The following is a 13,643-nucleotide window of genomic DNA, read 5'->3' on the forward strand; positions in this document are numbered from 1 at the left end:
CAGCGTGTTTTTACTATTTTTTTACCCTTCTACGATTATTCCTACAATTATTACTCCTGTCTATTAAGTGTCACCTCATAGTGCCGATGAAACGCTATTCAAACGTCACTATCCCTCCCCCCTCCATATTATAAATGCTAAAACTTCGTAAGTGTTTTTAAATTTATTTTTGTTTCTAAAAATTGTTGAAAAATAATATCATATTACTCTAAAGCACGTTAACTATAAATCCTGCCGGAGTAGATATTCCTTTCGCAATTATAGACATGTATCAGTAGATAACGAGAGGATTCACTCTACCTGCGAAACCTCGACCCGTGTCTACCGCTGCAATAATTACAGTTGAGAACGCAACGGAAACCCCTCGCAGTATGTTCCTTTATGTATGGTTTCATTCTTTCTTGTCGTTATCTAGATTATACACGGTTCTTCGTTTCCTCTTTTTATTTGATGGCAGTCTGAAGATGACCACTAGCTGGTAGAAACCGATTATGGTGCCGTGGAATGTTCATATGATTGTATCCGAAAGCACAAATAAAGAACATAACTCACTCACTTAATCATTAAGGCAGCATGTCCTTTTCTCCCATTCAATTAAAAATATTACATAGGAGAAAAATTCTGGTCACAAAATATTGATGGGTTGACACCTACACGGGATACTTTCCATTTTAAACAACGCCATTCTACATAGATATTATTAATATTTCATAAACTGGTCCGCATACTGAAGAAAGTTTCAGAAAATCCCTTTACGCAGTCAGTCGTTAACATTCGATATCATTTATGTATTGTGATACGGAAGAATTTATTTTTATTTTTAATAGAACTATATATTTTCTTGGCCGTGTAAAATTCGTCGTGAAATACAAGGTATCGTGGCAGAACTCAAGTCATTGCTCGCTGTGAAACTTTTGGCAAATAAAAACTACTTTTATGCCGAAACTAACACGAAGTCTTCTGGAATAGCGCTGTGTCAGCCTCATTCTGTGACGTTTAAATAGAAATGAATATGACAATACCATTTTCTTGGCAGATATCGCAGAAAAATGTAGATCATTTCTCAATTTTGTCTAAAGTTTCGATATGATTCTCGACACGTGTTGTGTCACTGCTTAATGCATTTCAAGTTGTGTCTAATGGTGTTAAGACAGTAAATCGTTCCATCAAAAAAGAGTCTCCATAATCCTCTAGAAATGTTTACAAATATTGAAAGAAATACTTCCAATACCTTGGTATCTTTTCAGAACAGAAACGCCAAGGGGTTTCTCCTTGCGTATGTCTGGACATTGTTTTAAGTCCAAGATTTTTCAGTCATTGTTACTCCACACAATCATTATTCCACTTAAGAGCATATATTTCTATTTTTCGATAAATTACTTGAGATAAGCACAAAAATATGAAGCTAATCGCGGAGCTTCCATGCGAATACATTTTCACAATCCTCTCTCAGAAAATAACTACGTGGACTTGTTCTTAGAGAGTGAGAAACGCGGGCCACTCGTGTCCATTCACTGTTTGCACATCAATGCCAGGCAGGACCTATTACGAAATAATAGAACCATCACTTGGCACCTCTCCAGTGCTTCTCATTTATGGTTAATAATGACGCTCCACATCGCTACTGTGAATTAAAAGTGAACCACAAGATTTGTTCGAAATATAATATTAAATGCGGAGTTTTACTGGAAACGTTTCGTAATACCTGTTGACTCAAGACGACTCTTCTCCTAGTGATAGCAAAATGAGAAAAGATTACTGACAAGTGGTATATCGCAACCAGCGCGATGCAACATAAATGTGCAGTTGCACAATAACAGTGGTCTCTGATTAGATTACGAAAGCGACCTTCACAAGACAGCAACAAAAACCATTTTCATTAGTTCGCTCATCATCAGTAGTATGGGGTGATCAGCAATAATTACTTGAGAGAAGTTGAACGTCTTATCCAAGATCGCTTGTAAACAATGTTTATTGTCGAACACCGGTTTCGGTAAGCATGGCTACCGTCTTCTGATCTCGATAAAAGGTTGTTACGTGTCTCCTTTTCTAGCTGTACAAATACTCTTTCTAATCCACTGTCAGTTATGCAGTTCGTCTCGTCCCCCACATACCTGGCAACGGTTTGGAAAGAGTGTTTGTGCATCTGGTACAGGAGACGTGTAATAACCTTATATCGAAATTTGAAGATTGTAACCATGCTTAACGAAACCGGTAATCGACAATAAAGGTAGTTTACAAGTGATCTTGGATAAGAAGTTCACTTCGTCTCTCAAGTAGAACAGTTTTAGGTTTTATGTGAGTTTGACTGTAATAAAACGAAATCCATATCCTTTTAGTAATTAAAAAATACTTGCCAATTACGAGACACTTCTATGGTTACATGATCGTAAAATATTAGCAGAAACGAAATTGAGTAGGAATGGAGTATGGTAAGAACAGAGTTCGACGCAATGAAGAAGAGCAAGGGTCAAGTGTAGTTGCGAATCAATTGTTGAGACGAGTCCAAATCAACTGCTGGGGAGAAAACCGCCCACGAAAGGAAATACCATGCAAGGGTAACGTATTCGTAACATTATTCTCAGTCTGTCTCGAGACTCAGCTCGGTACACAAACAGCGTTCTGCATCTCGTACCGCTTTAGAAAAAGAACATTTCCCCTCCCTGTCCAACAATCTACGATGTGCACAAGAAATTTACGTATCCGTCTGAACGTAGGCTAATCGAATCTATTTACTGATAAATCAATAACTCATTCGGCCTAATTCATCAGTATTTTTCTTTTCATTATAATTCAAGGCAGTTCTCCAGACATCGTAAAAAAAAACAATTTTGCTGCAATACAGAGTGTAACTTTACTACAAAAGAGATATATGTGTAGTTTTAAATGAAGCACGTGGTCTGTGAAAAGGAAGAATACAGTGATCACTGTAACAAAGACCACAGACGAGCTGAATGACCAGGTATGTCTAAAGTACCACGTATCAAATAATGAAATACTTGCACGAACCTGTAAAATTTGTATTGCGACATAAACCGTAATAGCTAAGCGGACAGAAAACCACTCGCGAAGGCGATACAGTCCGAGGTAGTTCCATGTTTCTCTGCTTTCTCTGTTTGTCTTTAATATGGAGGAATGAGGATACCGCAAACTAGACTTCAGTTAAATCTCACAGAGTATAATAACTGATGAGGCGTATTGGTTAGCCTCTCGACTTTAAATATTACGAAGTAGGGTTAAATCTCCACCCAGCCATGGAGGCCTTAAGTTTTCCGTGGTTCCCATAGATCACTTAAGACGAATGTTGTGATGCTTCCTTTGAAACGTCCACAGCTGATTTCTTGCCTTATTCTTGTCCAGTAATATTGGGTGAACCGTCTCTCGCCACCTCATCCCTAACCTTATTTCATTTTTGCTGCAGTCACATCTTTCACTCAACCGTCCTGTATGCACTGCTACGTATTTCTTGTGGGATGTGAAAAATATATAATGGTCAGCCAAGCAATCATGTTTTAATAATTTTGTTGGTTGCAATAATACTTGTCTCTAAACCCTTTGTATTCGCCTTAATGACAATGTTATAGATTGTCCAAAATTCACCTTTGTCATTATCATCTTTTCTTGAGCATTATCTGTCAGTGACCATTATACTACCTGCATATAGATCTCTGATCTTGGCGCACGGAACTTCGCCGTGCCTTCAGCTCCTTGTTATTTGCATACTCCGTGAAAAACTGCCATTGGTCTGCATGTGATAAAGAATTCTTTACATATTTCTGGCTCTGAACTTTATATCAGCATGCAACGGGAGCAGAATCGTAAAGTATCTTTTATTTTGCGTTCTCGTGATATTTCGTGACAGCCGCGCTGTAATTTGGTAAAAAAATAAATAGGAGAATCTTTGGCTGGGACGTTCAGACAGCTGGATTGCGACATCAAGATAGCATAGAGATCAATGTTACCTATGCGCTCGCTTTGAAATCTCTGAAACATTAATAAACTACAAAGTAATTGTAATGTGTATCCCTCTTGGAACTATAAATTCTGTTTGAACCTCAGCTAACAGAGGCATTATTTTTTTCTACATCTACCTAATCCATAGATTTCGTGGGTTTTGTCGCTTATAACAACTGTTTGTAGTGTGAACAGATACGAGGACAGATGTTCGATACTGCGACTGCCTGCGAGACAATTAAAGCCGGATCCGTTATTTTATCTGCTGTATACGCCCTGTAGCGTCGTTTTACATGGGGTGACAATGAACGCAGCTCGTCTTACCTTTAGGAGAAGACGTATGGCCCCGGGAAACAAACGGATACCGATTATTATGGTCTTTTATACTCATAAGTCAAATCTAACGAATCGTGGGGTCGGTAAAGAACAACCACCAAACACACTGGAAGAAAGCAAGAAGTTTGAACAACCAGTCACAGCCTCCACCATGATAAAAAATTACTGCTTCTGGACAACGGTACAGAATGACCTTATGGACTGCCACAAATGGTAGCTCTCTTTAGATGTTGAAAAATGCCGGATGATGCCTATGATAAGGAAAAAGAACTTGATAGTATCAGATTACAAGACCAGTGATGAACTTCTTGAGGACATCACATCGTACAAATATTTAGCGGTAATACTAAGAAGCTATATGAAGTGAAACAATCAGGTGTAATCAGTATTAGAGAAAGCGAATGTAAGAATCAAATTTTTGGAAAGGTTTTGAGAAAATGCGGTACGCTGGCAGTGCTCAGCGTCCTTATGAAGCAGGCATGACGATGGGTGTCGAAGGAACTTGGAGACGCGCTGTTAAGATCGTAACATGTCGGTTTAGTCCGTACGGAACTAGCAGAGGAAAAGGTGGGGAACTTAAATGGGAATCATTGGTAGAAAGACAGTGTAGTTCTCCCTGAACCTGTTGGGTAAATTTAGAGATTATGTATTCGAGGAAGACTGTGCAGCCATTGTGCTTCCACCAACGTGTTTCTTACATGGAGATCATCAGAACGAGATTACAGACATTAGGGTGCGTACAGAGACCAACAGAAAGTCACTTTTCCATCGATAGATACTCGACTGGAATAGGAAAGAAAATCAATAATATTGGTACGGTGTATCATCTACCGTGCACTGAACAGTGGTTTGCGGAGTATCTAGGGTGTCCCAAAAAACACTGAGAATCTTTAAGGACAGGTTCCTTACAACAAAACAAGAAAAAAGTCCAAAACATGTGCTCGAAAATGCATACGTTAAGAGCTAAGAGCACTTGTTCATCCTCGATACTATTAAACAGATCTCTTCTACTGAAAGGACTTTGGTTCAAATGGCTCTGAGCGCTATGGGACTTAACTGCTGAGGTCATCAGTCCCCTAGAACTTAGAACTACTTAAACCTAACTAACCTAAGGACATCACACACATCCATGCCCGAGGCAGGATTCGAACGTGCGACCGTGACGGTCGCACGGTTCCAGACTGTAGTGCCTAGAACCACTCGGCCACTCCGTCCGGCGAAGGACATTGCTCACCATATTTTGAGAAGAGGTAGCGTGGATCAAACCACGATAAAAATGTCCAGTAAACATGGCGCCTCAAAGCACACATGAAGAGGTATGAGTCGTGGCGCCATTGAGTTAGTAGACGGTTCTGTCTGCCGCCAGGTGTAGCGTCGACTATCCCCCTTGCGGCCCCCTTGCCAATATCTGTGAGGAAGAGTTTGTATCTGTGGGTTGTGCCCTTAGAAGGTCTTCGCTCGCCGATATATGTACAGGTTCACTGGCCCGAGAAGGAGGCACGAACTTTGGTGAATGGCGGTAGCGTCGCGACAAGAGTTGGTCACGAGGTCCGAGCGGCCGAAGCCACGAGCTGCGCGAGGAGGGCCTGCCCAGAGGAAAGGTACCGGAGTACTTCACCGGGGTCAGCGTCGACTACAAGCAGCAGCCCGACGTCCCGCCGGCTGGTCGGCAACACTCGTGTCGGGCGACAGCTCGTGGACTGGCTGCCCTCTTCTGCGTGGCTTTCATCGGCACCACTCACAAGGGAACCTCCCCATCGCACCCCCCTCAGATTTAGTTATCAGGTGGCACAGTGGATAGCCCTTGAAAAACGGAACACAGATCAATCGAGAAAACAGGAAGAAGTTGTGTGGAACTATGAAAAAAATAAGGAAAAATATAGAAACTGAGTAGTCCATTCGGAAGATAGGCAACATCAAGGATAATATGAGCACAGGAGCGCCGTGGTCCTGTGGTTAGCGTGAGAAGCTGTGGAACAAGAGGTCCTTGGTTCAAGTCTTCCCTCGAGCGAAAATTGTATTTACTTTATTTTCGCAAAGTTATGATCTGTCCGTTCGTTCATTGACGTCTCTGTTCACTGTAATAAGTTTAGTGTCAGTGTTTTGCGACCGCACCGCAAAACCGTGCGATTAGTAGACGAAAGGACGTGCCTCTCCAATGGGAACCGAAAACATTTGATCGCAAGGTCATAGGTCAACCGATGCCTCCACAGGAAAACACGTCTGATATATTCTATACGACACTGGTGACGGCATGTGCTTCACATGACAGGAATATGTTGTCGACCCACCTAACTTGTACACTTGGCGAATGGGTAAAAAGATTGTTCTACCTTGCTCGATTTAGATTTTCTTGCGGATGTGATAATCACTCCCAAAAAGTGATGAAAAGATTACGGACGGACAGATAATAATTGTATGAAAATAAAAAATTAAACTTTCAACTCGAGGGAAGACTTGAACCAACGCCCTCTCGTTCCGCATCTGCTCACGCTAACCACGGGACCACGGCGCCCCTCAACTATTACCTCCATTGATGTTGCCTATCATGCGCATGGACTACTCAGTTTGTATATTTTGCTTTTTTTTTTCATACATCCACACAACTTCTGCCTGTTTTCTGGATTAATCTGTGTTCAGTTTTGAAGGCCTATCCACTGTCCAACTTATAACTAAATCTGAGGGAGGTGCGATGGGGAGGTTCCCTTGTCAGTAACCGCTCTGCGACCCACCGTGGATCCGTGGAACTGCTTGCTGATACAGGCGAGTAACATTCTGTAATTCTCGTGGTGATTTGTTTCACTGTCTGCCTGCCTTCCTTATTATTTTCTGGTTTGTACCCGACCCTCAGAGTTTTACTCGGTCGGCTCTTTGGTCGTAAATGTAGGCACTAGTAGTGTACTATTGGTGTATTTTAGCTGGATCTTGTGGTTCCGCCGAGTGAGTTCTCTTGTAATAAGTGCTCACAAGTAATGTTTTAAGACGTTCCTTCAGAGCGGTCTTAATAACTGACAATCAATTTAACTTTGAAAATATTAACAGACAGCTGCCACCAGGGCTTTAGTCAAAATTGTCAGAAGGAACGGGTTGGGATCCAGTCGCAACCTTGGTTGCCGAGTCAAGTTATGATGTTGGTTGCTTAGAAGTAAACCTTATCATTGTCATATTGTTTCCTAATCCGTTTAACCTTCAAGCACAGATGCGTACCTTAACCCCGAATCTTTCGACATACTGCTTTCAAATTAAAAGATAAGTCATCTGTTTTGAGTAATTGCATCACCCACGTCGTCGACGGTGCTTATTAGTTTTCATGTGTTGCAAAAGGGCATTTAATGAGACAGACTGTGTCCAGTGCGATAATAATCACCGCTGTCTCACAATGATTACAAGACGGCTGAACCTGCAGGCCGCCCGTCTTGTAATCATTGTCATATTCTTTGCTGGTTTGCAATACATCACTTCCGATTTCTTTTGCAAACATTAAAAGCTTATTCAACTTAAGGTTTAATGTCATAAGAATTTTGCAAATTCGTTCATTTTGTTAAAGAAAATTCTATGGTTAAGTGCTTCGAGTATCTGTAAAACCGCAGTTTATCTATTGTTAAATAAAAAAGTTGTTTGAAAAAAAAGTTGTATGGGTGGTCCTCCCACGTTTACCCTAATTCCAGCAAGTACCACATATTAAGCTTTGAGCAATTGTTCATCTTCTCTAGTGTGAAACACATTTCTCCTACTGAACAAATACTCATAGCGTCTTAAGCAACGCATTGTAGAGCCCATGTTTACTACTTCTTTCTTTTTCTTGTTTTGGTCCATACTATCTCCTCACAAAAATGTGGAAAACAAAAGGTTTGCAGAAGAACAGATTTGTTACGCAATATCGAAGATGAACAAGTGATCATAGCTCATCAGGTTCGCATTTTAGAGACCCTCTCTACTAGACATTTTTTTCTTGTTTTGGTGTAAGGAACCTCTCCCTAAAGCTTGTCCTTCTTTCCCTTTTTTTTATCCATGTGTTGTCGCTGATGTCCGATGGAGGGTCTTCCATCGCTTACTCCTCTGGGGTATCTGCATTCATCATCACCTCTTGATGGTCTTCACTGAATGGCTGGTGGAATGGACAAGGAATGCTCCATGCCGGCAGAAACTCCTCCTTTCCCCAGAGGTGAAACCTTACCCTGCTCTTCAGTGACACGTAACTGTATACAACAGCCCAAAGTGGATAATTAACGTTCAGGTCAATCGTTCTAAGGTTTAATGGGCAAACACCTTCATGAAAAATATAAATTAGAGTCAATTTGTTTATTTCGATGTGTGTGGTTCCGTATTAGGCGCGTTACCATCATATTTTTTCCTAACTTCCTAAAATCGATCACTGATGGTTTAAATGCATTGGTCTGTCGGCTGGCAGTAATTAAAAAACCGGCTGATAATAAAACAGGAGAGCTGCCATTTATTTCTTTCTTCACGACATTGGATTTACAAAATTAATCACTACACTTTACTACGCACTAATGTTGAAGTGACTGAAGTGTAAAGAGCGTACAGGTACGCCTGTCCTTCACAGACCTAGACTTTGTTTATATCTCAAAGAGCACCCTGTCGTAATTTCATGTACAGAACACAATCTGAGAATTAATAAATGCAAATGGACTAACGCAGACGCGGTTCGTAATTAAAGGTTCTTAAGGGGAACCGCCCCAAAACATATATTTAAAAAAATTTCTTAATGGCGTATCATAGAATTCAAACTATCAGAAAGCATTTCGCGTATTTCCCACGGATGTAATTAATGGCGCTTAACATTTTTGGAACGGTTGATATGTGATATCAAGCGATATTTTTCGAACGTGTAGTACAGAGTCTTAAGACTGCACCTTGAAATGCCGCTTAGCTCTATGTAACAGAGGCTTGGGGTCACGGATTCGCCTTTTTTTACCTTTATTGTTACTTCATACCCCTGTCCCATGTGGGCAGGGGTCGGTTGTCAGAGGCACAATTGCCGCACTTCAGCCAAGAGACTGTATAAAATAAAACGTTACACACGTAAAACATGGGTATGAAAGATCAAGTTTAGACATGAGAAAGGGAAACAATGGGAGTTAAAATAACAAAAAAGGGTAGTTCCAGGTTCCTCGAAGAATCGCTCTTATGGGCGTCCCGAAGGCTGTGATGTTTCAGCCCCAGGGTGTCCCACCAAATCGCACACAATTTTCACGTTCCACTGCTTGGATCATAAAGGAATGGACAGAGTTGCTGAAACTTACCTAGCGAGCCCCTCTCTCCATATATCTCTATTATGCTTAAGTGTGTCGTTAATGAACGTTTAATGGTATTATTTCTTAGAGCTTTTTTTGTCTCTTTTTATGTACCGTTGGAGTAAGTTTGCAAACGTCTCGCCAGAGTGCACTACTGTATCACCACCTACCGAGTTTCACGAATGATTAGAGGAAAAAGCGAGCGAAATTCATCCCGTGATCGAAGTATGTCCTTTTACTTTAGTTGCTTGCTCACAGCGGGTCATCTGTGTTATAAGCAAGTTTATTTTTGTGAATGTATTGTACATGGCTTTATTTTCTTGCAAATAACAGCAATGTACCACAAATTCGAAAACAAGACAGTATGATTTCAGTGTGCAATTTGTCGAGTAAAATGTTGGAACGTACGGTTAGGATGAAAGTGAAGGAACTGGCTGCGTCCAGATCCGATGTGCCACGTGGAGTGGCCGCGCGGTTTGAGGCACCGTGTGCCGGATTGCGCGGCCCCTCCCTCTGGAGGTTCGAGTTTTCCCTCGGTCATGGGTGTGTGTGTTGTTCTTAGCATAAGTTAGATTAAGTAGTGTGTAAGTCTAGGGACTCCCTTAGGAGTTCACACAAATTTGAACATTTAGGTCCAATGTAAACATGGATCAATAACAAGAATTGTCTGAATCCACGACAGGGTACACACTAAATGATAACAGAGCAATGTACAATGCAGCTGAGTGCTTCTGTGCGCCTTGTCATTTAAATACGGTGAGTAAATCACCACGGTGGTTGTCCAGGCTGCTCCTGGCAGCCAATGACGGCACAAACTCCGCGACATGGAAAGAAACTATTTCCTTACGCGTACCTCATAAACGCTGCGGTTTGAGCAAACAAAACACTAAACATTTGAAGTTTAAGTTTAGAACCGAAGATACCAAAACCATTAAGCATGCTGCGAAACTAATATACGTCGTATTAAAGAGTTTTCCAAAATGAGTACGGTTTGTTGTGGTGAACTGTCAGAACTGTGACATTGGGGGGATAAATAGGCTACTAATAGATCTTATCTTGGAGTTAGCATTGAATGTTATTTGGTAGCTGATTGTGGAACGGGAATAAGATACAGTATGTAAACCTTTGGCTGGAGTGTGATATGCCCTTCCGCCGCCTCCTGAAGTCTTGGTTGCGGTGACGTATCGTAGTCCGAGGTCTAGGTCAGTTCCGATCGATAAACGTCGCAGTCTTCCCCAGCATGGAAACCAGGTGCCTCGCCTTGTCTAACGGACAACTGATTGTCCTTTAAACACACATTTCTCAACAGCACGATATGTTTCCGTCTGTATAGATTTCGGAGACGAATGCAAGCCTCGCCTTTGTTAATAGTCATCTAAGGACATAGATTTTTTTATATTACATAAAAGAAAATTTCCAGCGAAAAAGTAATAATTCAAACCTCTTTTTAAAGCGCTGTTTTAGACATTTCCAAGCTTATTTTACGAAATTACATACATTAATGGCAGCTAAACTTCCTTATCAACACTGTTTGTTTACACTGTCTAGAGTTCCCGGTAACAGTTATCACACGTTTTTGAGATATCACAGACAAACATAGCGTGAGCAGAAATATTCACAAAGAGGCTCTTGGTTACAAAAATTTCAGTTCTCTGTCTAGAATGGGTCTAAGCTATAAGCTTTCGACAACCTCGTCTGTCCTAACAGACATTTTTCAATTGCACAAGATGTTACCGTCTGTATAGAGTTCGGAGAAGAATACAGGTCTCGCCTTTTACTAACGATCATCTAAGGTAGATAGCTTTTTATATCAATTTCCATAGAAACAATAATTCAAGCCTCCTTTTAAAGACGACTGTTGAAACTGATGCCGTGGTGTTTTTTTCATTGAGTCGGACAACGTACGTCATGGTGACATCATAGAAATGACAAGGAATCTGCGTATGCCAAAGGTTATGTTGACGTCCTTGGTGGGGAGCTGGCGGTAACAAGACCGATCTCCCAAATAGTAATCAATTTAAATCTTTAGTAATGATCTAAACTTACGCAGCAACAAATCCAAGAGATTTTTTTTCCCGAAAACTAGACATCGTTTCTAAAACAAAAACGTCATAACACGCTACAATATTATCATCATTAGCATTTGACATTAACTTCTATTGTTTCTCTGTTGCCAAATCAAATCTCTGATTTGCACCAATACCACTTAGATAGGTGGCGTTGTTTGCGCCAAGTTTCTGACAGTAACAGAGTAAACATTCAACTTGAATATCGTTGCCAGTAGCACCTCGTGTTTTATAATCGGACAGATACACACTGATATTATTTTCAAGAATGAAGAAAATTATTATTCATTCGTTATCCGACGCGTGTTGTTACATCTGTTCAGAAACTGCTTCTGCTTGTTATTTAAACGGACTCCTGGTTAGTACAACTGAATGTTAAAAATGAACTTTCTATCAAAGCTGAAGTTGAAACACGAGCATTTTAATCCCGCTCGTCGAGGATGCCGTCTCGGTGTAAACTAGTTCCACCCGATGCAGAAGAAGAATCGCTGTTCCATAATACGAAGAATTAGTCTATGAAGCAGATAAGATAAAGAGGGACGAAAAGTTAAGGAACTCGAAATAAGGCGTATTCTAGTTATTTCTACGACACTTACCTATCGAGTTCTTCCATAGCGCTTGTGTGTGTAGTCGGAAGAGACAGCAGACTACTTCGTCCTCCTGGAGCAAAGCTATGTCATATATACTTACCTCCGTGACTTTTCTTTTTCTTTTGTATTAAATCATCTGATCTACAAGATTAAATGTCACAGATAAGAAGAGAGTCTCAAAGTCACATGCGCATGATTCGCTGTGTTTTAGGCCGAGTATGGCGTTGCGCAACTTATTTCTGCCAATTACAATTGCATCATTTCCGGGACGGTTTGATTGGCACTGTCTCCGCCGAAGAAGCTGTGACCTACAGAAAGCGGAAACTAATGTAACAGTACTACAGCTTCAGTCAAATTATAAATGCCAGAACAGAAGAATATTAGTAATATTGTGGGAATTCTGTGCACCACGAATTAGAAAACACTACTAAAAAAGAATTTAAGCAGTAAGAGCACCTCAGAACCCTTGTATCAGAAGAGAAATGAACCGGACACGCTTGTAGCATAGACTGACACAAGAGAGGAAATTTACCCAAAATTTCCGTTTTTTGGTCTGGCCCAGTAAAATAAAGAACTTTGAAAAACTCAGTATATGCAGAGAAATAGTAGAAGAATTCGTATGACAGCAAGAGCAGTCTCGCGGTTTTCCCACGCACCTGACTGCAACTTTGTACGTCACTCTGGTGATTCGACTTCTTATGCTGTCATTCAGGAACAGGATTACAGGGGGTGTTTTCCAACAGGATAACGCTCGTCTATATACCGTTATTATAACGGAACAACCTCTACAGAGTGTCCACATACTGCCTTGGCCCACTAGACCAGCAGACCTGTCTCCAGTGGAGCACCTACGCTTGCATTCAACATGGTGGTCTTCACAACGGTTACTAATGTTCCAGGATTTCACATTTACAGTGGCTAATCACTCGCTTGCATTTTTTCGTGGTCTTGCAATGTTAATCACTTAAATATATTACCTAGACAAATGTATTCCCCAAATTTCATTACTCTATCTTACTTATTTTTTGGTGTTGCGATTTTTTTTTTTCGTTAGTGTATGATTCAGTAGACTCACACATGTTTAATCAACGCCTTATTTATTGACGTCTGTTGTTGCAGGTTTCGTTCAAACTGGATCAAAAGCTTTCTACAAACCTACGACCCACTGCAAAGTGGTAACTGATACTCATACCCATTGCTCCTTTCTATAATTTCTGTCAAGACTGATAAATGGTCGACTGTGCTGTATCAGTTTTGAAGGACCGCTTGCCCCGTTACTCCAGCAAAAATTCTTTGTCTTTTCTGTGCGTTTGATGACAGTTTTGGTGAACATCTCGTGCATTAGTGAGAGGAGGCTGAAACGTCTGTCTTGTCCTTTTTGTTTCTTGTGCAGGAGAATAATTACTTAGTCGTTCCAGTCTTTCTCCAGAGGCATACAG

At 40.8% G+C, this 13,643-nt stretch overlaps 1 protein-coding gene across 1 annotated transcript in view; it reads right to left on the reverse strand.

Moving 5' to 3' along the window:
- The window catches only part of LOC126234234 (uncharacterized), a 57,012-nt gene extending 44,714 nt beyond the window's left edge, over positions 1-12,298 (reverse strand). The window contains exon 1 of the mRNA XM_049942925.1: positions 12,211-12,298. Coding sequence (XP_049798882.1) covers positions 12,211-12,227 — 17 coding nt within the window. The 5' untranslated portion in view covers positions 12,228-12,298. The remainder of the gene's footprint in view (positions 1-12,210) is intronic.
- Positions 12,299-13,643: the final 1,345 nt, after the last annotated feature.

This window comes from Schistocerca nitens, chromosome 2, assembly GCF_023898315.1.
Source record: "Schistocerca nitens isolate TAMUIC-IGC-003100 chromosome 2, iqSchNite1.1, whole genome shotgun sequence".
In the NCBI taxonomy this organism is placed as follows: Eukaryota; Metazoa; Arthropoda; class Insecta; order Orthoptera; family Acrididae; genus Schistocerca; species Schistocerca nitens.